At 31.1% G+C, this 25,617-nt stretch overlaps 1 protein-coding gene across 1 annotated transcript; it reads right to left on the reverse strand.

Moving 5' to 3' along the window:
- Positions 1-1,095: 1,095 nt before the first annotated feature.
- On the reverse strand, positions 1,096-25,260 carry LOC142241890 (facilitated trehalose transporter Tret1-2 homolog). The gene is made up of 5 exons (XM_075313731.1): positions 25,103-25,260; positions 7,411-7,715; positions 7,149-7,340; positions 2,363-2,671; positions 1,096-2,299 (listed from the first exon to the last, which is right to left on the reverse strand). Exons 2-5 carry the CDS (start codon positions 7,682-7,684, stop codon positions 1,530-1,532), a joined length of 1,545 nt encoding a protein of 514 aa, XP_075169846.1. The 5' UTR covers positions 7,685-7,715; positions 25,103-25,260; the 3' UTR covers positions 1,096-1,529.
- Between the last annotated feature and the right edge of the window lie 357 nt (positions 25,261-25,617).

Consider the following 25,617-nt stretch of genomic DNA (forward strand, 5'->3'; position numbering starts at 1 on the left):
GTAAAAACAATTTCATAAAGACAAACTCAAAAAAAAAACATTGTTTTCTAGCTAATTGCATTTTCCCTCACATCTTTCTCACATCCACAAGGTTTTTTAGTTCTTAACACCTTTTCCTGTAATACCAACAATGTAGAAGAAATTATACGATTTTATAAATTTTTAAAATTTTTTTACCTTTCGCCTGGACGGAGAATCGAACCGCGGACCATGCACTTTGTAAGCCAACACACTAACCACTGAGCTATGTACCTGTTATGGTCATCAATAGATAAATATCCATATAAGTTATATTTATATAGCATAGCTTGCGGCGCCCACGAACCGAATAAACAAAGTTTATTTAACAGAAACAAACATTTAGTTTGGCACCGTGGAGCAGTGGTTGATACGTCCGACTTGCATGCCAAGGGTCGTGGGTTCGATCCCTGCTTCGACCAAAGTTTTTTTTGTTTATTTTTACATATATTCCAGATATGTTCGGAAGATTCCGAAAAAAATGTTCAACATTACATTGTAGTATATTAAATTTTGAACTGTAAAATATGTCTTATTAAAGACCTAAAGTCATAAAAGAACAGTGTTTGATATAAACGAAATGGACTGTGTTGTTGTTCCAAAAATAACTTTTTTTATTGAAAAAATAAAAAATTTGTAACAAACGAATTTTTTTGCTGATAAAAGTTTAACATTTTCGAAGCAATTAAAAAAACTCTAACAAAAGAAAAACGCTTTCGGTACACGTTTTCCAAACGTTTTTTTTTTCTTTGCGTGCAGCATTACTGAGATGGCATAATCCAACGCTGAAAATTTTTTTGGTGTTCGGTCGAAGCAGGAATAGAACCCACGACCTTGTGTATGCAAGGTGGGCATACTACCCATTGCACCACGGTATCCTTACTTCAATTCTCCGCTTCTTTGGCTCGGAATCGATACCAAAATGATTAGTGTAAAGACAAAATCTTTGGAACCGGGTATGTTTTTTTGCAGTGTAATAATGGATTTTATTCCCCAAATGTTTGATTTTGAACAAAAAATATAACGCTTTACTTTGTTGTATTTCATACCAGCCATTCTCACAAAAATCAATAAACGTTGTTTGTTTTTATTAAATTAAATATTTATTTCATTTATTAATTTTTTCGCATGCATACACGTTACAAAGTTTTTTTTTATTGTAATTAATAAAATTGTATATTTCGATAAAGTTTCTAATAATAAAACATAAAGAAAATGGTTTTGCACTTCTTTCGAAACTGAAGCAAAACCAATATTATCACAGTGGTCCTATTAAGTAGGTTCAAATACGGCTACGAGTATATAAAAAAATAAAAACCCCTCCAAATGCCAGCATAATAAATAAGAATTTCTCTTTATGGAGGGGCAATTAGTAAGTGCTTGTGTACAATTGAATGTTCGCGCAATCATAAGAGGTGCATATGATGATGATTATATATCCCCATAATGTCTAGGGATGTGGATCTATATATACCTGTGTCACCGATCTACGGTTTAGTTCTGTTTTTGTATTATTTAACCATAATCTCTTGCATTTCCACAGGATCAACGAGTTTACTGGATTTTCCACTTCTAAATTGTTCCTCAATTTCCAATAGGGTACGACCTCGGGTCTCTGGGAGGAAGGCATAAATGAATACAGCTCCCAAAAATGACATTATACCATAGATAACAAAGCAATATTCATTGCCTATGGCCGCCTTCATAGAGGGATAGGTTTTAGTGCATATAAATGAGACAAAGGTACCATAGGCCACGGTCAATCCAGAAGCAGGACCACGAACCTTTTGGGGGAATACTTCGGAAATCATGAAGAAAGGCAAAGTGTACAGACCCAAGGTACTGAGCACTATAAATGATACAATGGCTATAACTGGCAGATAGGGTATATCCTTGAGGTATTTGTGCAAAGCCAAAAGGACCATGCAGACGCCCATTCCCAAGGCTGATATTAGGCCAGATCTACGACGACCCCATTTCTCCAGAATATAACCCATGGGGCAAGTGGTAACCACACGAGCCACACCAATCATAATGGCACACATGAAGGGATCAATGGTAACACCAGCTTCCATGGCAATTTGGACAGCATAAACGATAATAACGAAAATTCCTGTTACTTGTTGGAATGTGAATAGACCCATCAATATCAGCAGAGGTTTATAGACTTCAGGTAATTTTAAGGATTTCGTAAATGGAGGTTTCTTTTCACCTTCGGCCAATTGAATATTCTTTTGCAGCACATTAAATTCAGCCAAAACTTCAGGATGGGTTATAACATCTGCAAGGAAAAAACAGGCCTATTAAAATAGTTCATTGCAAACTGGCAAAGATATGATCTTACTTTTCTTATCCAATCCCCTAAAATAGTTTAGTGACTGCCTAGCCTCTGGTAGACGATTTTTCGTTAGAAGCCAATTGGGTGACTCTGGCATGGGAATTACACAAATTAAGGCCACAATTTGAAAGGCACAACATATCATGGCTGTCAAATGCCAGTCATCTCGTATGAAATAACCCAAAATATAAATCATGGTAATACCAGCTGCCACAGATATGGAAGTTCCTAAAATTAAACGTCCACGTATCTTGGGAGTACTAATTTCGGCTGAATATACACCCACAGGAGCACTGGAAAGGCCACTGGCAAGACCTGAAAGGTAACAAAAGAATGAGGGATTATTATTAAGAAGGAGAAATTATGTGAATTTTTAGAGCGATATTGTAAACTCTAAATATACAGGGCGGCTGATATGTATTGTAACCAACTTCAGGTTCGGATATTATTACAAAATGGACCTTGGCTTTAGCCATTTCTAAAATTCTCGTGTGACAGCTGACAGATTAATTTCAGTGACAGTTCATTTTACTGCCTTCCAGCCAACAAAAGCATTGTGATGTATCACATCCCAGCAAAAAAAGCGTTGCCAAAAAAGTAATGAAAATGTCCTTTTTGGATCCGGAAGTGGTGCAAAATTGACCCAGAAGCGATGAATTTAACATGGGCTTGTCATAGGACGGAAGTCCTCCATTTCAACAGCCGTTGCACTGACTTTGCATCACTTCTTTAGGTGTTATCCGAATTCAATGTTTTGGATGTAAATTAAAAAATTCTGTGATATCTTGTCAAATAAATAATTTTTATATTTTTTTATAATTTTTAATGGAGCGTTAAATGCTTGTCAGAAGCGTTTGACCTCAAATATTATCAAAAATTCATATTTTTTCAGATTGGATTTAGCATGTTTTTCGACAAAATTTAAATGATTTTTACCATTTTATGAATTCTTACTCTGTTTTTAACCTAGTTGAAACAAAAAAAGTTAAAATTACCCATTGAAAGTATGAAAAAAACAAGTTATAAAAAATTGAATTAAAAGAACTTCCTGGGAGTTTAAAATAAAGAGCATCATTGGGAGTGTATCTTCTGGAAGCGCTTTTAAAGTTGTGCCCTTGGAAGAACTTCCAAATTTTTTTGCTGGGATTCAGAAATAAAGTTAATGTGGTGGCTACATATTTCGCTGGAAAACCACAAGTTGCTATCTTTAGATCCCTCCAGAATTTAAATGTGAATAAATATTTCTCGTACCATTACTCGTTACTGTGATACTGACAGTGTTGCATCGGTGACAACACACGAAATGGTCCAAAAAGTGAAGGCCAGATTTGATCGAAATCCACACCGCAGTGGTAGAAATCTTGCTCGTGAGCTGGACGTATCGCGAGAATAGATACAACACATATTTAAAAATGAGCTTTGACTATATCCATTGAAGTTCCAAAAAGTGCTAGAGCTCACCGATGCTCGAAAAAGTTAGAATGGAAAGAGACAAGGAGTTGCTTCCTAGGAATCTTTGACAAAATTTCTTACAGAAATGAAATTTTGACAAAAAAATTCTATAGAAATAAAATTTTGACAATATTTTCTAAAGAAATAAAATTTTGACAAAATTTTCTATAAAAATAAGATTTTGACAAAATTTTCTATATAACTAAAATTTTTGGCAACGTTTTCTATAGAAATGAAATTTTGGCAAAATTTTCGATAGATAAAATTTTGATAAAATTTTCTATAGAAATAAAATGTTGTCAAAATTTTCTATAAAAATAAAATTTCGACAAAATTTTCTATACAAATAAAACTTTGACAAAATTTTCTATAGAAATAAAATTTTGACAATTTTCTTATGGAAATAAAATTTTGACAAAATTTTCTATATAGATAAAATTTTTGGCAAAATTTTCTATAGAAATAAAATTTTGACAAAATTTTCTATAGAAATAAAATGTTGTCAAAATTTTCTATAGAAATAAAATTTCGACAAAATTTTCTATAGAAATAAAACTTTGACAAAATTTTCTATAGAAACAAAATTTTGAAAAAATTTTCTATAGAAATAAAATTTTGACAACATTTCTATAGAAATAAAATTTTGTCAACATTTTCTATAGAAATAAAATTTTGACAAAATTTCCTATAGAAATAAAATTTTGACAAAATTTTCTATAGAAATACAATTTTGACAAAATTTTCTATAGAAATAAAATTTTGACAAAATTTTCTATAGAAATAAAATTTTGACAAAATTTTCTATAGAAATAAAATGTTGACAAAATTTTCTATAGAAATAAAATGTTGACAAAATTTTCTATAGAAATAAAATTTTGACAAAATTTTCTATAGAAATAAAATGTTGACAAAATTTTCTATAGAAATAAAATTTTGACAAAATTTTCTATAGAAATAAAATTTTGACAAAATTTTCTATAGAAATGAAATTTTGACAAAATTTTCTATAGAAATAAAATTGTGAAAAAATTTTCTATAGAAATAGAATTTTGACAAAATTTTCTATAGAAATAGAATTTTGACAAAATTTTCTATAGAAATAAAATTTTGACAAAATGTTTATATAGAAATAAAATGTTGACAAAATTTTCTATAAAAATAAAATTTTGACAAAATTTTCTACAGAAATAAAATTTTGACAAAATTTTCTACAGAAATAAAATTTTGACAAAATTTTCTACAGAAATAAAATTTTGGCAAAATTTTTCTACAAAAATAAAATTTTGACTAAATTCTACATAGAAATACAATATTGACTAAATTTTTCTATAAAAATAAAATTTTGACAAAATTTTCTATAGAAATAAAATTTTGACAAAATTTTCTATAGAAATAAAATTTTGTAACAATTTTCTATAGAAAAAAAATTTTTAAAAGATTTTCTATAGAAATAAAATTTTGACAAAATTTTCTATAGAAATAAAGTTTTGACAAAATTTTCTATAGAAATAAAATTTTGTAACAATTTTCTATAGAAATAAAATTTTAACAAAATTTTCTATATTGTCACGAAAGGGTACAGAAGCCATGATAGCCGCAGTTGGTAGAATTCTATCAAATATAGTAGATTATAGTCTGTTTGGTAGATTGGTAACTAAGAGGTGCTTCATAAACATTCTACAGAAATAAAATTTTGGCAAAATTTCTTATAATAATGAAATTTTGACAAAATGGAAATAAAATTTTGACAAAATTTTCTATAGATAAAATTTTGACAAAATTTTCTATAGAAATAAAATTGAAAAATGAGCTTGGACTATAGCTATTGAAGTTCCAAAAAGTGCAAGAGCTCACCGATGCTCGAAAAAGTTAGAATGGAATGAGAAAAGGAGTTGCTTCCTAAGAATCTTCGACAAAATTACTTACAGAAATGAAATTTTAACAAAAATTCTTATAGAAATGAAATTTTGCTAAATTTTATTTACCAAAGAAATGTTGATAAAATTTCCAATACCACAGAAATTTTGACAAAATTTCCTACAAAAAATAAAACTTGACAATATATTCTATAGAAATAAAATTTTGACAAAATTTTCTATGGAAATAAAATTTTGACAAAATTTCCTACAGAAATAAAACTTGACAAAATATTCTATAAAAATAAACTTTTGTCAAAATTTTCTATAGAAATAAAATTTTGACAAAATGTTCTTTAAAAATAAAATTTTGACAAAATTTTCTATAGAAATAAAATTTGGACAAATTTTGCTATAGAAATAAAATTTTGGCAAAATTTTCGATAGGAATACAATTTTGACAAAATTTTCTATAAAAAAAAAGATTTTGACAAAATTTTCTATAGAAATAAAATTTTGATAAAATTTTCTATAGAAATAAAATTTTGACAAAATTTTCTATAGAAATAAAATTTTGACAAAATTTTCCATAGAAATAGAATTTTGGCAAAATTTTCTATAGAAATAAATCTTTGACAAAATTTTCTATAGAAATAAAATTTTGACAAAATTTTCTATAGAAATAAATCTTTGACAAAAGTTTCTTCAGAAATAAAATTTTAACCACAATTTCTATAGAAATAAAATTTTGAAAAAATTTTCTATAGAAATAAAATTTTGACAAAATTTTTTATAAAAATAAGATTTTGACAAAATTTTCTATAGAAATAAAATTTTGACAACATTTTCTATAGAAATAAATTTTTTGGCAAAATTTTCGATAGATAAAATTTTGATAAAATTTTCTATAGAAATAAAATTTCGACAAAATTTTCTATGGAAATAAAAGTATGACAAAATTTTCTATAGAAATAAAATTTTGACAAAATTTTCGATATAGATAGAATTTTGACAACATTTTCTATAGAAATAACATTTTGACAAAATTTCCTATAGAAATAAAATTTTGACAAAATTTTCTATAGAAATAAAATTTTGACAAAATTTTCTATAGAAATAAAATTTTGACAAAATTTTCGATAGAAATAAAATTTTGACAAAATTTTCGATAGAAATAAAATTTTGACAAAATTTTCTATAGAAATAAAATATTGACAACAGTTTCTTCTATAGAAATTTTGCAAAATTTTCTGGAGTGGCAACCGCAATAGAAGCTCCCTCGGATGCGATTCAAACTGCGATCCAAAATAGTCCCTGAATACCACTCTTATGAGCCTTTACACAGTGGGCTCTTTAATAAATATCTTCAAAAACTTGTGTACTGTGCGTGATTTTAATCTACTAAGATTCCTTTTATCTTAAAAAGTCACTCTCTTATGAGAAATAAACCCAATTGAGGACAAGAAAAAAATTGTTTTACTCACCGACAAAAAATCTAGATACCATCAATTGTATGAACATAGAATTTTGATCCTCCTGACTGGCAAAAGCCATTAGAATCCAAGATATCAAACCCAAAATATTCATTGTATACATGGTATTCTTACGACCCAATTTATCAAGTAAGACACCAGATAGTAATCCACCCAATGGAGCAGCAAATAAATTTAGAGATGCTGAAGGGAAGAAAAAAAACAAAATTTATTGTTAATTTTGAAATTTTAATTGAAAAATAGGAATTCTTACCAAACCATGAAAATTGGGCATCGGATAAATATACTGGTGCTGTGGGGTCTTTCATGGGACCATTAGTTATGGTGGGTAAACCCAACCCCATACCAGTGGACATAACACCCAAATTACCAAAGATTACCATGATGCCTTGACGTCTTAGGGCTCTTGTTTGTTCACCCAATGGTTTGGGTTTATATGGCCTATCCATACCACTGACCACTTGTGGTGTGCGATTGGTACGCAATGACTGGAACTCCTCGGCAGTGTCATCTTTGGGCTCTGTCATTTTGTTCTACGGTATATTAGCAATTACAAATCTGTAAAAAAATAAAAGATTCGAGAATGATTCGAGTATTAAAAACAAAATTTTATTATGCACAACAAAGTTGTTATTTAGGACTATCAATTAGCCCTTTAATGGAATAATCCTATGTTTTTCGTGACCAGAATGAATTTCTTTTCTGGGAAATAAAATGTCAGTCAATTTCAGTTGGAATTAAAATTTCCAACAATTTTTGCTTTTGATGTTAAAGTTGTTTTTGTAAGACCAAGTTTAGTATGTTGGGGACAAACGTTGCAACGGGTATCATAAATATAAATTTATTTGCGTTTATAGAGAAAATTTAAAAAGAAAACTTTGTTGATCAACAATTTCATTTCGGGGAAACAATTTTTCTTTTTTAAAAATGAACAGAAAGTTATCACCTTCAGTCTAAGCAAAATTCGTTAGGAACAAACGTGACAACTGTTACCATAAACAAAGATTTATTTGTCTTTAAAGATACAACTTTTCCAATAAAAGAAAACTTCTTTGGTCTAAAATTTTCTTTCGGAGGAAAGAAAATGAAAAAAAAATATTTTTCCTATGAAAAACTTAATCGCTATCTTAAAATTTTGTCTTGATTAAAAATTTATTTGGATCGGAAATTTGATAATGATTTTTCATTGAATGTTTTGTGATATTTTTTATTGATATTAATTTTGATGAAATTGGGTAAACCACCGAATTTCATATCTTTCCCACTTCGATATATATATATTTTTTTTTTACTTTTGTTTAATTTATGGATTCACGCTCTTTTGCAAATTAGTCAATAACATTGATTTGGTTTTGCAGCACCTTGTAAATGTTTATGGAATTTTATCATTATTTAAATTTCAAAAGAAAAGATTTTTTTTATCTAAAATTATTTTGTCCTCACAATGATGGCAAATAAAGATAATTCTATGGAAATTTTTGGTGAGTAAGTTTAATAAAACAATTATTAAACCTCCGATGCATTTTGAAATTGGCAAGGAAGCCCATCGTAACGATTATATCAAAATTTTGCGATAATTTCTTATAGCCATAATAAGTTTATGATGATTTATAAAGAAAAATAAAAATTAATCTTCTATCTCGATTCTTCGTACGAATAATAAATGATGGCTGCTGATACCACTGTTGTGAAATAATCCCCAACCAAGCGGTATACTAAAAAGGAATTTGGTAAAACATAAATGATTTAAAAGAAATTTTTAAATATTAATTTTTCAAAGAGAAAATTTGTCGTTCACACCAAAAAGTATTTTTTGTCTTCAAGCTCGAAATTAATTGATCCAATTAATTTTTAATTGAAATGTATTCAATGACAGAAATTATAGTATCAATCACCGAAGTCATTTAAAAAATTAATTGACAACTAATATTTTGATTGATTTTTATTTCAATTAAAAACTGTGTTGAATCAATTGATAGTTTTTAACCCTAAAAAAAAATTTTAATTGGAAAAATTTTCGTGATATTTATACCCTGCGTCACACTGTCGAACAGGGTATTATAAGTTAGTGCATATTTTTGAAACACCCAGAAGGAGACGAGATAGACATATGGTGTCTTTGCTTAGGGTGGATCCCCGAGTCAATATAGCCATGTTCGTCTGTCCGTCCGTCTGTCTGTGAACGCATTTTTGTAATCAAAGTCTAGGTCGATATTTTAGTCCAATCGACTTCAAACTTCGCACAACTTTCGACTTCCGGTTTGGGTCAAAATAGAACCCTATTTGGGTCTGACTAGAACCCATATATATCATTCGTCCGATATGGACTTATATGACCCCAGATGCCAAAGTTTTACCCTAATTAGCTTGATAATAATATATCCTCCTAGACTTGCCAAATTTTATTGAAATCGGTTCAGATTTAGATATAGCTCCCATATATATCTTTCGCACGATTTACATTCATATAACCACAGAGGCCAAAGTTTTACTCCGATGTACTTGAAACTTTTCTCAGGGAGTAGAATTTTACTTCAATTTATTTGCAACTTTTCTCAGAGAGTAGAATTAAGTTTATGGATATGCATACCAACTTTGGTTGAAATCGGTTCAGATTTAGATATAGCTCCCATATATATCTTTCGTCCGATTTTCCGTCATATGACCACAGAGGTCAAAGTTGTAATCCGATTTACGTGAAATTTTGCACAAGGAGTAGAATTAACACTCTAACTATGCTTGCTAGATTTGGTCGAAATCGGTTCAGACTTAGATATAGCTCCCATATATATCTTTCGTCCGATTTTTCGGCATATGATCACAGAGGTCACAGTTGTAATCCGATTTATATGAAATTTTGCACAAGGAGTAGAATTAACACTCTAACTATGCTTGCTAAATTTGGTCGAAATCGGATCAGACTTAGATATAGCTTCCATATATATGTTTTTCCGATTTGGACAAAATGACCAAAATACCCACATTTTCCGATTTTCCTTTATTTCTAATACATATCTATCGACCGATAAATCATAAATACACTTTTGCGAAGTTGCCTCAAAATTGGTTCAGCTTTGAAAGTTTCCCAAATTTTTATACCCTGCGCCACACTGTGGAACAGGGTATTATAAGTTAGTGCATATGTTTCCAACACCCAGAAGAAGACGAGATAGACACTGTGTTCCACCCCAGGGAACACAATGTTAGAAGTCTATTCAATCTTGTCCAGATTGAGTCATATGGTATCGAAATGCGGATCTAAAAAGTGTTGCAGGGTATAATATAGTCGGCCCCGCCCGACTTTATACTTTCCTTACTTGTTGGTTATAAATTCAGTCGATCGATAGAGCTCGATCGACATACAGAAACAGGCTGTAAGGTTCATATATTCGCCCAATTATGTAACACTTCCATACCATAATACAAAAACATTACATAATTTCATGGGGAAACTATCCCAAATAGCCATCATCATCATTCTATCGCTATCATTCTTATATTCATTTAGCAGCAATCATTGGGCAATGCCTTTACCATTTGTCGGATGTGTTGTAGCAATCAAACAAGCAATTAATGGTCAATCAATTCAAAATGCATTAATAAAATGGACGGAAACCCATAACAATAAACAATAAAAGCAACAAAAACTACAAATGAAATGTCAAAAAAAGTTTTCTCTTTGTGTTCCAAGCATTTCTTAACAAATACCGAGCACCAGAATAATCAACGAAATTCAAATGAGTGCGCCTTTCAATTAAGCCCCCTCAAGAGAAAAAGAGCGTTGGCAATGCATGCACACTTTTATCCAATTCATTCATTCATTCAATTGATTGGTTACGTATGATAGAAATAGCCGGTCAATACAAATTCCTATACATACAAAATCTCATTAAAGAGATGAGAGAACAAAAAGTGATTGAGAGAAAGAGAGGGAGAACTAAAACTAGGGTTAAAATACAGAGACCTCAACAACAACAATGGCTTAACAACCACTCAGCAGCATGATAAGAAGAACATTAACGGTTTTTTGAATTTCATTTTGAAACGTGCTATAGAGATCCATATCAAAAAATAAAAACAAAAAATAAATAAGCATTGTCTGCTACTAAATGGTAAATATTTGTCATGTGCTAACATTACTAATGAAGTAATTTTTGAAAAAATATATAATAGCATCTTAATCAAAATGAAAGCAATTAATAAGCATCTAATAAATAAAGGAGAAGCTTTTTTAATAAATTTTCTTTTTTTGCAAAAACTATTAAGGTAATTGTCATTTATTTATCAAACTTGTTAATAAATGCGATCATCGTTGTTGTGAGTATGTTCATCGTTGATAATGTTTATTTAATTGAAATTTATTAGAAATTGTATTTTTTTTTCTTGAAAAACATCCTTATCTTTATGGAATCGTATGACTTTGTTGAATATGTCAGACAGACAGTCAAATGCATACGCCCAGTCGCCTAACCATCGGCCAACGATTATAGCCTTCATACTTATCTGTATGGACAGCTGAAAATTCAATTGATTTGCCTTTGCGAGTTGTTTCATAATCAAACAAATTAATTGCAATTAATATTTTATGAGATGATTATCTAAAATGTGACAATTTACAAAAAATATAGCATCTGCTTGGGTTTTCTTGGCTAATACAGGGAGTCTGCATTTGTACACTCAACAGTGAATCCACCCGGAAATAAAATGTGGGTAAAATTTTGAAATTTATAACTAAAATATATGACAAACGCCAAAAATAAGTAAATATTTTTCGACAAAAATTTATTAGAAATAATTAACTTTTTGTGCTTGTTAAAGAAATGTTCGTAGTTGGAAATTGCAAAAATGTCTTTAGCACAATATGAAGTTCAAGATGAACCTTTTTTCACAAAATAAAGTTAAATTGGTCCCCTTTTCTGGAGTGTAACAACACTTTGTTTTTTATTTAAGAACCAAATGGTTTATTGTCATATAGTGGCCAGGGCTTCGATATATATACCAATCGACTCAGAATCACCTCCTGTTTCCATCTATCCCTTGGTGTCCGTCCGTCCATGTATTTGGTTTTCGGTAATTAACCGATTTTGATGAAATTTGGTACACGATGCTACTTTGACACAAGTACGAACGCTATTGAATTTGGAAGAAATTGAATCAAATATAGATATAGCTCCCATATATATGAATCGCCCGATTTCGACAAATAGGGCCACAGTGCGCTACTTTACCGACCGATGGTCGTCAAATTTTGCACCAAATAATTTAATTTGCCACAAAACTTTCATCGAAATCGCTTCAGATTTAGATACACAGAAAAAAATTTTCGTAGTTAAACTAACTCTAAATTAAAAAAATCTAAATTATTTTTATTGGAAAAAATTTATTTGCTAGCAGTTAAATTTTATTATTTTTATCGAAATTTTCCACAGCTTAATGAAATCTTACTTTTTTTAAGTATGTCACAAAAATTTTATGAACAAAACGTAAGTGAAGTTCAATGACCTTACACATAAATCAATGAACATAAATCAATGAATGAACTACCGTATGGTTAAAATGGTGATGATTTGGCGCCAATGATTTTCTTCTTTACTTTTAGTTAGTTGTTTCTTATATGCGAGGATGAAATTTCGTGAACTGCAGTTAAAAAGTACAACAGGGCATTAAAATTTGCTGGTTTTAACAACGGTCTGTGGAAATCTCAAAATGTGGAGCAAAATTTAGTTCAATTTTCATGCGAGGTAGTTCATTCTTCCTATAAAACAGTTCACTTTTTTTCGGTGTATACCTGCCATATATATGTATCGCCCTATTTACACAATTGTGTCCCTAAAACTCTTAAGGTTGGGATACATATCATTCGTTAATCCGTGTGTTGATGGAAGGAAGCACTCTAACAAAACTGTTTCTTTCCAAGAGAAAATTCAACTCTTCAGTCTACGGACGAATTAACGCATGGTATATAGGTTAGGTTAGGTTAGGTTATGTGGCAGCCCGATGTATCAGGCTCACTTAGACTATTCAGTCCATTGTGATACCACAGTGGTGAACTTCTCTCTTATCACTGAGTGCTGCCCGATTCCATGTTAAACTCAATGACAAGGGACCTCCTTTTTATAGCCGAGTCCGAACGGCGTTCCACATTCTAGTGAAACCACTTAGAGAAGCTTTGAAACCCTCAGAAATGTCACCAGCATTACTGAGGTGGGATAATCCACCGCTGAAAAACTTTTTGGTGTTCGGTCGTAGCAGGAATCGAACCCACGACCTTGTGTATGCAAGGCGGGCATGCTAACCATTGCACCACACCCTCAAAAAAAATCGCTTCTTTAACATATGTTCCAAACATATTTTGCAGGAAGCACATATATTATTGCATACTGCCGAAACATTAATATGTTTGTTTTATGTGAACATATTATATGTTTGGAAGCATTTTGAGCCAAAAATATTATATGCTTGGAAGAATTTTTCCCAAACACGATTGTGCTCATTCCCTAACATACTCGTAATTTTCACTTCCACGAAATTTTTTAGTTATTGGCACCTTTCTCTGTAATACAAATAATGTTGAAGAAATTATTCACTTTTATAAATTTTTTAAATTTTACCTTTCGCCTGCCCGGAGAATCGAACCGAGGACCATACAGTTTGTAAGCCAACACACTATCCACTGGGCTACGTAGCTGTTATAGTCACCAGTAGATAATTATCGTTTTAAGTTACATTTATATAGCATAGTTTGCAGCGCCCACGAGCCCATGCAAACATAACATTATTTAACAGAAACATACATTTGTTTGCCACGTGGAGCAGTGGTTAGCATGTCTGCCTTGCATGCAAAGGGTCGTGGGTTCAATCCCTGCTCCGACCGAACATTTTTTTTTTTTTTTTTAATTTACACATTTATATTTATACTATATTAATTTTTTTAAATGAAACATCGAAATGTGCGTTATTAAAGATTTATAGTCAGTAACAGAGCTTGATATAAACGAAATTGAATGATTGTTGGATAAAATATTATTTTTTATTGCAAAAATAACAATCTTGTAATAAAAAACTGTTTTTGTACAAAACTCTAAAATTTGGAAGGAATTCAAAAACTAACAAAAGAAGAACGTGGAGTCCAGTATAAACATACATACATAATTTTATAATATAAACATAAATTTATTTAGGAGTGAACAGTTTTTTACTAGCATTTAACACCATCGCTCTAAAATTCCTTTTATTTTTCTTTAATAATTCATTTTAAAGAAAATAAACTTTTTAAATTGTTTTAGCTGTAAAAGTCGAACTTAATGCCCGCTTTTATATTTGATGGTGTCCGTCGACTCCTCGTGGACTACTTATTAATAAAGAGGAACTAAACTTTGTTTTTATACATTTTACTGTGTAATTTTTCACTATTTCCTCCTTATTTCATTTTACTGTCCCAACTCTAAAAAGAGTATAGTGCCCTTTCGTTATTTTTATGAAGACCCCTGATTTCTTTTAACGAACCAAGAAAAAAATAATGCCAAAATGATAAACAAAACACATGTCCACACATACATAAAATGCTGCTCTCAAGGCGAAAACATAAGCTGTTTGTTTTTCAAATGTCTATTCTCTTGGTTCAGAATGTATATTCTCTTTATTCAAATTAAATAATATTTAGACTTAAACATATCAAATTTTTGGCCTTATCATAAAACAGTTTTCCGAAACAACATACAAGCGGTTTCACAGAAATTGTTCTCTTTTGACTCTTTTGCTGTGTTATATTGATATCTTTCGTCAACTCTCCCGGTTTCCATCTCTATTTCTCTCTATACTCTCTCTGTCGCTTTGAATAAAATATCACAACATATGTATGTTTAGTTGAAATTTGTAAATTTATATATGTTTGTATTCACACATATGATTTTTATGAAACATTCATGCCCCAAACATAATATATTCTAACATATTAACATAGATGTCCCAAACATTTAGTGTTAGTTTAGGAAAATTACATGTTCGCACTGAAATATATTGTGGTTTAAAATCGTGCCCGAAACACATTTTGTTTATATCGGAACATATGAAAAACATATTTTTCTAACAGTGCACGCATGGTATATAACTCAACCTTTATTTATTAACCGATCTTACTCAAACTTGGCTTACTCTAATATTCTATAGTACTAACTATATTTGCAAAAAATCATGGAAATCGATTCAGATTTAGATATAGCTCCCATATATATATATATATATATATATATATATATATATATATATATATATATATATATATATATATATATATATATATATATATATATATATATATATATATATATATATATATATATATATATATATATATGTATGTATATATATATATATATATATATATATATATATATATATATATATATATATATATATATATATATATATATATATATATATATATATATATATATATATATATATATATATATATATATATATATATATATATATATATATATATATATATATATATATATATATATATATATATATATATATATATGATCGCCCGATTTTCAAAAATTGGTCCTAGTAGCCTTATTTATTAACAGATCTTACTCAAATTTTTCACAAGGTAACCTTCTCTGATACCAACTAAACCTGCAAAATATGATCCAAATCGGTTTTGATTTAGATATGGCTACAAAATATATTTATGGACCGATTTAAAAAAAAATGTCCCTAATAGCCTTAGTTCTGACCGTGATGGCCTCATTTATTAACCGGCCAAATTTAAATTTAGCACATGGTAATCTTCTGTAATATCAACCAAATATGTTTGCACCGCCATAAGTGGGTATTGTTGGAACATGAACCACATTCAAGATTACTTCCATACACTGAAAAAAAGCATGCCCGGTTCCAAAGATTTTGTCTTTACTTTACAAATATTGGTATTGATTCCGAGCCAAAGAAGCGGAGAATACAAGTAAGGATACTTTTAAGACACAATTCTCTTTTAAATTTGGGTTTTGTGTACTAGCTTCTAGGAAGCAAATTTTCATTTTTCGGTTTTCTGCTTTTTTTTTTCATATGCTACCAAAGTCCTTTAAAACCGATTTAACGACAACTTTCTTTTCCAAATAAACACTCGACTTTCAGTAGAAATTATGGTATGTTTCAAGTAAAAAACTTCTTCAAAATAAAGTGTTTGAAAACATGTTCTATATTTGAACGATTTTTTGCTTTGTAGTCAAGATGCAAAAACACAACAAATTTAAAGACAATTCCATTACATTTAAAGAATTTTTCTGAATTATTAAAGTCGAGTTTACCTTAGCCCAAACATTTTTTCTTTCATGTTATGATACCCATTTTAACTGAAATCACTTAATTATAAAGACAATACGACTTCATTGAAAAGTTTATCGACTATTGGACAAGGAAAAAACTTTATATTAGAAAAATGCGTTTTATATGCTAAGCAAAATTTGCATTAGTATTTTAAAGACATGAAATCTTTGACCTCACGACAATATTTTTTTCAGTGTAGATGAGCAGTTATTTTTGCAATTTTTGAAGGTGGTACTCGTATTTCGGTAGCAGTAATTTTTGAAGCTTTTATTCTTTGACATATAAAATAAAAAAAAATGTTAAAAACCGCTAAAAAGGCCATGAAATTATTTCATTCCCACTGAAATACTTAAGAAAACACATTTTGGGGGAAAAAGCGAAATTGGCAACGCTGGTTAGGGTAGGAATTGGATGTTATTGATTTGGAAACAAAACAACGCAAGCATTGCTCTCTTACGGGAAATGTCTCCAGACCGTGTTTACGCCAACAACTCATCTTTAATCGACATTAAAGAACTCAAAGATAAAATTCGTGAGGTTAACCAGCAAAAAAAGCATCCCAAAAAAGTAGTGAAAATGTTATTTTTGTATCCGGAAGTGGTGCAAAATTGACGCAGAAGCGGTGAATTTAGCATGGTCATAGGACGGATGTCCACCATTCCGACAGCATCACTTCTTAAGGTGCGATTCGAGTTCAGTGTTTTGGATGTGAATTAAAAAATTTTGTAATATTTTGCCAAATAAATAATTTTTATATTTTTATACCCTTCACCACTACTGTGGTACAGAGTATAATAAGTTTGTGCATTTGTATGTAACGCCAAGAAATAGTGGTCATAGACCCATCTTTTAGTATACCGATCGGCTTAGAATTAAATTCTGAGTCGATTGAGCGATGTCCGTCTGTCTGTCCGTCTGTCTGTATATGTAATTTTGTGCACAAAGTACAGCTCGCAATTTAAGTCCGATCGTCCTCAAATTTGGCATAGGGCCGTTTCTTTGGACAGAGACAGTCGCTATTGGTTTTGGAAAAAATCGGTTCAGATTTAGATATAGCTGCCATATATATTTATTCCCGATTTGGTCATAGTTAGCGTGTTTATCAACCGATTTTCTTGAAATACCGTACATCCAAATATTTTATGAATCTCAAAAATCTTGCAAAATATCAGCCAAATCGGTTCAGATTTAGATATAGCACCCATATATAGGTTTCGTCCGATTTAGACTCATATGACCACAGAGGCCAAAGATTACTACCGATCTTCGTGAAATTTTGCACAGAGGGTAGAATTGACATTCTACCAATGCTTGGTAAATTTGATTGAAATCGGTTCAGATTTAGATATAGCACACATATATATCTTTCGCCCGATTTGGACTTATATGGTCTCAAAAGCCAGAGTTTTGCCCTGACTTACTTCAAATTTTGCACAAGTGGTACTTTTAACGATACTATTGTATGTGCCAAATATGGTCAAAATCGATTCAGATTTAGATATAGCTCCCATATATATCTTTCGTCCGATTTGCATTTATATGGCCTCAAAATCCAGGGTTTTGCCGTGATTTGCTTCAAATTTCGCACAAGGAGTACGTTTAGAAGTATCGGTAATTGTGCCAAATTTGGTTGAAATCGGTTCAGATTTAGATATGGCTCCCATATATATCTTCCGTCCGATTTGCACTCATATGACCAGGGGGGCCAAAGTTATACCCCCATTTACGTGAAATTCCTCATTGATAGCAGAATTATTATTCTATAGTTAGTCAAAATCGGTTCAGATAATATATAGCTCCCATATATACGTATACCAGAGTTGGGGAAATATGGTAGACTGTTACACATTTTAGACCCATTTTCAATGGAAGTTTCCTCCAATTAACTGGATAGCGTTAGCCGATTTAAATTTTAATTCTAGAGATTTTGTAGAAGTACAAGAATTATCTCCTTTACATAGCTTCCAGCAAATGTGAAGTAGTTGAGATGGTAACACAAATTTTGGCCTACATATTTAGAGGTGAAGGGTATAATATAGTCGGCCCCGCCCGACTTTAGACTTTGCTTACTTGTTTTTTTAATATTTTTAATTCATTCTAACGTTTATCTGAAACGTTTGACCTCAAATATTTTCAAAAATTCGCCATTTTTCTAGAATGGATTTAGCATTTTTTCGACAAAATCGAAATAATTTGTACAATTTTATTAAATTCTGCGCTGTTCTTTTCCCATTTGAAACAAAATAAAATAAAGAACATCTTTGGGGAGACATTTTTGGAAGTGGTTTTAAAGTTGTGCCTTTAGAAGTACTTCCAAATTTTCTTGCTCGGTATCGATAATTACACCACTTATTGGAAACCCCTATATACGCTTCGTAAACTCTTCATAATTTTGTTTATCGATAAAAATTCGTAATCTTTAGCTTTATAATAATAACACCCTTCTAATACCCCAAAGTATTTTTGTGCTACGTCAAAATATTCAATTTCTTATCTGTAAACAATTATTACATAGACTGCGCCTAGATGAAAGTCAAGGGGTGAATCCCTTTTTCCAAGTAATTCAAAGTAATTGACAGTCGATTAATAAGAATCTGGGGTTTTATTGACATTTATGCTGACATCATCTCTAGAATTGCTCATCGGAAATATTTGTTTTTATAATCTTACATTTTTTAGTGCATCCCATTATAAGGGTAATTAACTCTGCAAGTGCCACCGGTTGAATCAAAAACACCTCAGCTTATGTACATGGACCGTCCTGTACTTAAAAAAATACCGCATATTGTATTAGTGGGTCAAATTTGCCCAATATAAATTTATAATTTTGACCCACTAATACATAATACGGAACTTTTTTATAGGACTCAGCCAAACAAAGCTTAAAACACAACTAGTTCTTTGGAATAAAATTCTTATAAAAAAATAAAAGTTAAGAAGTGTCAAGTCGAAATAATGATCATACAAAAAATATACTCATATAAAATTGGTTTGGGCAATTTTGACCCACTAGTACAGGATAGGGGTTAAACAAAACAAACGAAGCGTATAATTTATAACAACTACTAGTAATGTAAGATGAATAATTTTAATTATTGTCATTCAACACACTGTCTTTTTCAGTGATCCAAAAGACAAGAAATGGTACAATGATACTCATGTAATTAACCTAGATCAAATCTATATTTAGCCAGAGATTTTTTGGAGAAAGTGTCAGATTTCCATTGTGGTGTTGCAGCACGATTCGAATAAAGAACGTCATAATATGTTCGCTGGTATTGTCACAAACTGGTGCTATTATCTACTACACTTGACACTATGACTCAGAAACGATTACATTGGGGGCCTTTTCCATGCGGAGCATGACGTTGATGGCGTTGTAGGTACAAGCGACAGACTCTCTTATTAGCATTGGTAATACATAATTTAATTTGCATATTCATTCATAGGTAGACGAGAATATTTTTGAATCCGTCCAACACTTTCACACATGATTCCACTAATAACTAGTTGCCTTTTCTGGTTAACTTGTCGCTTAACAACGGCTACCACGTTTTATTCATTTTTTTATTTACTCAATTACAAATTGATTTAATTCACAGCACGAAATTAACAACTATTCTCTGTGTTGAAAGCAAGAAGAAAATAAGACAAGAAAGGGGCTGGCCCTGGGCCTGGCCGAGGTAAAGTTTATAATATATTTTATTCGGTTGACCGGATATTGAAATCATTAGGCTTTCCAGCAGAAAATCTGTCCTAATTTCAAAATCGGCTATAAGAGCAGAATTCCCAATAGAGAAGCGTGGTCATTAAATTCATTGTCATCAAGTAACTCAATCTCTTTTTGGAAAACAGGAATTACCGTAAAAATCAGTCAATTTTCATTAAAAAATGTGTGGATGTACAGAATTTTATATGCTTTTACATTATTTGGTGTTTTATCGAAAAAAAAAAAAAAAAAAAAAAAAAACAAGAAAGGAAGGTCTAAAGTCGGGCGGGGCCGACTATATTATACCCTGCACCACTTTGTAGATCTGAATTTTCGACACCATATCACATCCGTCAAATGTGTTGGGGACTATATATAAAGGTTTGTCCCAAATACATACATTTAAATATCACTCGATCTGGAAGAATTTGATAGACTTCTACAAAATCTATAGACTCAAAATTTAAGTCGGCTAATGCACTAGGGTGGAACACAATGTTAGTAAAAAATATGGGAAACGTTTAAATCTGAAGCAATTTTAAGGAAACTTCGAAAAAGTTTATTTATGATTTATCGCTCGATATATATGTATTAGAAGTTTAGGAAAATTAGAGTCATTTTTACAACTTTTCGACTAAGCAGTGGCGATTTTACAAGGAAAATGTTGGTACTTTGACCATCTTTGTCGAAATCAGAAAAACATATATATGGGAGCTATATCTAAATCTGAACCAATTTCAACCAAATTTGGAACGCATAGCTACAATGCTAATTCTACTCCCTGTGCTAAATTTCAACTAAATCGGAGCAAAAAAATTACCTCTGTGGTCATATGAGTGTAAATCGGGCGAAATCTATATATGGGAGATATATCTAAATCTGAACCGATTTCAACAATGATAATTCTACTCCCTGTGCAAAATTTCAACCAAATTGGGGTAAAACTCTGGCTTCTGGGACCGTATTAGTCCATATCGGGCGAAAGGGAGCTATATCTAAATCTGAACCGTTAAAATTTGGCTCCACACTGTGGAACAGGGTATTATACGTTAGTGCATATGTTTGCAACACCCAGAAGGAGACGAGATAGACACATGGTGTCTTTGGCAAAAATGGTCAGGGTGGGCTCCTGAGTCGATATAGCCATGTCCGTCTGTCCGTGAACACATTTTGTTGATTTTATTGAAATCGGTTCAGATTTAGATATAGCTCCCATATATATCGTTCGCCCGATTTACACTCATATGACCACAGAGGCCATTCTTTAGCTCCGATTTAGTTGAAATTTTGCACTGGGAGTAGAATTAGCATTGTAGCTATGCGTGCCAAATTTGGTTGAAATCGGTTCAGATTTAGATATAGCTCCCATATATAGCTTTCGCCCGATTTACACTCATATGACCACAGAGGCCAATTTTTTGCTCCGATTTAGTTAAAATTTTGCACAGAGAGTAGAATTAGTATTGTAGCTATGCGTGACAAATTTGGTTGAAATCGGTTCAGATTTAGATATAGCTCCCATATATAGCTTTCGCCCGATTTACACTCATATGACCACAGAGTCCATTTTTTTGCTCCGATTTAGTTGAAATTTTGCACAGGGAGTAGAATTAGCATTGTAGCTATGCGTGCCAAATTTGGTTGAAATCGGTTCAGATTTAGATATAGCTCCCATATATAGCTTTCGCCCGATTTACACTCATATGACCACAGAGGCCAATTTTTTGCTCCGATTTAGTTAAAATTTTGCACAGAGAGTAGAATTAGTATTGTAGCTATGCGTGACAAATTTGGTTGAAATCGGTTCAGATTTAGATATAGCTCCCATATATATGTTTTTCTGATTTCGACAAAGATGGTCAAAGTACCAACGTTTTCCTTGTAAAATCGCCACTGCTTAGTCGAAAAGTTGTAAAAATGACTCTAATTTTCCTAAACTTCTAATACATATATATCGAGCGATAAATTATAAATAAACTTTTGCGAAGTTTCTTTAAAATTGCTTCAGATTTAAATGTTTCCCATATTTATACCCTGCTCCACACTGTGGAACAGGGTATTATAAGTTAGTGCATATGTTTGCAACACCCAGAAGGAGACGAGATAGACACATGGTGTCTTTGGCAAAAATGGTCAGGGTGGGCTCCTGAGTCGATATAGCCATGTCCGTCTGTCCGTCTGTCCGTCTGTCCGTCTGTCCGTGAACACATTTTGTAATCAAAGTATTTGGCACAAGTATGTGTTTTGGCTCAGAATAGATCCCTATTGATTTTGGAAGAAATCGGTTCAGATTTAGATATAGCTCCCATATATATATTTCGCCCGATATGGATTTATATGGCCCCAGAAGCCAGAGTTTTACCCTAATTGGCTTAAAATTTTGCACAAGAAGAACAATTAGTACTATAGTCAAGTGTGCAAAATTTCATTGAAATCGGATCAGATTTAGATATAGCTCCCGTATATATCTTTCGCCCGATATGCACTAATACGGTCCCTGAAGCCAGAGTTTTACCGCAATTAGGTTGAAATTTTGCACAAGGAGTAGAATTAGCAGTGTAGTCAAGTGTGCAAAATTTTATTGAAATCGGTTCAGATTTAGATATAGCTCCCATATATATCGTTCGCCCGATTTACACTCATATGACCACAGAGGCCAATCTTTAGCTCCGATTTAGTTGAAATTTTGCACTGGGAGTAGAATTAGCATTGTAGCTATGCGTGCCAAATTTGGTTGAAATCGGTTCAAATTTAGATATATCTCCCATATATAGCTTTCGCCCGATTTACACTCATATGACCACAGAGGCAAATTTTTTGCTCCGATTTAGTTAAAATTTTGCACAGAGAGTAGAATTAGTATTGTAGCTATGCGTGACAAATTTGGTTGAAATCGGTTCAGATTTAGATATAGCTCCCATATATATGTTTTTCTGATTTCGACAAAAATGGTCAAAATACCACCATTTTCCTTGTAAAATTGCCACTGTTTAGTCGAAAAGTTGTAAAAATGACTCTAATTTTCCTAAACTTCTAATACATGTATATCGAGCGATAAATCATAAATAAACTTTTGAGAAGTTTCCTTAAAATTGCTTCAGATTTAAATGTTTCCCATATTTTTTACTAACATTGTGTTCCACCCTAGTGCATTAGCCGACTTAAATTTTGAGTCTGTAGATTTTGTAGAAGTCTATCAAATTCTGTCCAGATCGAGTGATATTTAAATGTATGTATTTGGAACAAACCTTTATATATAGCCCCCAACACATTTGACGGATGTGATATGGTATCGAAAATTTGGATCTGTTATTTTTTATTTTATTTTATTTTATTTTATTTTATTCAACAAAATAAACAAAATGCTGTCTCTCTTGTCCCTATTCACCACCGATATGTTCAGATATTAAATAAAGTCCAAGTAAATGTGCAAACAAAATTCGTGGACAATTTTTTTAGATATTTCACCTGCTTGTTGTTATTGTTTTTGAGAGATTAATTTTGATTTTATATAAATTTATATTTTTAGCCAATTTGAAAATACGTTATTTTGGATTCTCACACAGTGAAGGAATGCTCTTCAAGAGAATAGTCAGACTAAATTTTGTAGACAAAAAAAAAATCATAAACAAAATGTTGTTTATACCTACGACCTTGGACGAAAAGAAAACTTAAGGAAAATGTTTTGGGAAATTAATAAAAAAGTAATGGGTGGATTAGGAATATGTTTACTTAAGGTATTTATTAAATTATTTTATTTCATTTAAAATAAAGTTCGATTACTTATTTTCATACCTCTGATTAACCATACCACTGATATAAACACAATTCAATCACTTTACTATTTTCCATTAAGATCAAAGGCAAGAAACTATTGCACTCTGTAAATATTTTTATTTATTATTATAATAACCTTTGTTTTTGGTACAATATGTTTGCAAACTTGTTTTACTGACTGGTTGATCTTAACAGAAAATTTTTAAGACTTACTTGTTGTTCCAAGGCTCAGTAATTTAAATATTTTGCAAAAAAAATCAATGATTAAACAAAACAATCTCATAGCACAGAAGCGAAAAACTGCGACATTTGGTTAGAAAAAAACATAACAAAATTCCTCACAGATTAGCAATGTCGTCGTATCCATGAGTGATTCACTTGACAGGCCCTGGATTGTGATCCTCTACCAAAGTGTTGTTGTTATCTAGTGACCCATATAAAAAGTTCAATTTTTTCTTTACAATTCTTCTTATCAAGTGGATTTGTTTTAGGAGGGCTAGGCATTAATATTTTCCAACACACATTGTTTTCATCATATAATTTTGAGCAATAAATGACAATAAAACAGCACCAAACAAAATGGTTTGAATTTAAATTTCAATCAAAGATATTGAAAATTATCGATAAAAAAACATAAACTAAACCAAAATCAGTGACCTCCAAAAAAAAACTCAGCAATTAAGGTAAAACACTTCGTGACACATAAATTGAAAACTCATGGCATTACATTTAATTTTTGTTTTCTATTTTTCTTCTTTTTTTATGAAAGGCAAGTTTACCAAAGTAAATGTGTCTAAATCAAATGGCGATAATTTCCAAAAACAAAACTGGTCATTCAAGTTTGATATGCCTTCTCTTCTGATGATCTTTCCAGCATTGAAATGAACCTACACTGGTCTGGGTTATTTCACTATCACCAAACTAAGAGAAATATGAAAATTGAGGTACAATATTGAGATACACGCCGAAGAAGCGTCAATGTTAATGACGTTATAGAAACCGGATGGAGGGACTGATAACACCGGTTAGTAATGTCCAGGGTAGTGATGTATTTCACATTTATTTGAAATATATTCAAATTATTTTAATTTGCATTAGAATTTATATAATCATATCTTACATTTTATTTTAAAATTTATTGAAATTTAAAAAAACACACACTAAATTTATTCGTATACGATTAGGATTTTTAAATCTTTTTTTGTTTGTTTCTTTCTATGCTAATCCCACTTAAGGTAGCCAATCCGATCCGTTGCCGTTAAAACTTCGCTCACAACTGAAATGTTAAGCTGAAGCGATCACAACGAAAGCCCATTCAAAAAATAAAGGCATGTACGCGTACCACGATTGGTGGTTGTTGATTTGATGACAGTCGTCAGGGATGAATGAAGGCAAATAAAGGCCTTAGAAAATCTTAAAAAAGGGCTCCAGGTAGCAAACAACCATGAGAAAGAATTTTATACAGAGGGATATTGCATAATTTATTGTATTTGTTTCATTAAATATTAGTTTATCTATACTTTGAATATAATATAATAATTTAACTAAATAACCACTTAGATTAGCATGTTACGGTGTTAAACCGAATGACATTCGTATTAGCTTGAGTAAAATATAAATCTTGCATATAAATCT

The sequence above is a fragment of the Haematobia irritans genome, chromosome 5, assembly GCF_050003625.1.
Source record: "Haematobia irritans isolate KBUSLIRL chromosome 5, ASM5000362v1, whole genome shotgun sequence".
Taxonomy (NCBI): domain Eukaryota; kingdom Metazoa; phylum Arthropoda; class Insecta; order Diptera; family Muscidae; genus Haematobia; species Haematobia irritans.

Bases quoted from the DNA above. Each gene is read 5' to 3' on its own strand.
- LOC142241890 (XM_075313731.1), bottom strand. From the start codon at position 7,684: ATGACAGAGCCCAAAGATGACACTGCCGAGGAGTTCCAGTCATTGCGT. The intron at 2,672-7,148 runs GTGAGTAAAACA...GTTACCTTTCAG, and splicing joins GGTATCTAGATTTTTTGTCG to GTCTTGCCAGTGGCCTTTCC. The intron at 2,300-2,362 runs GTAAGATCATAT...TTTTCCTTGCAG, and splicing joins TAGGGGATTGGATAAGAAAA to ATGTTATAACCCATCCTGAA.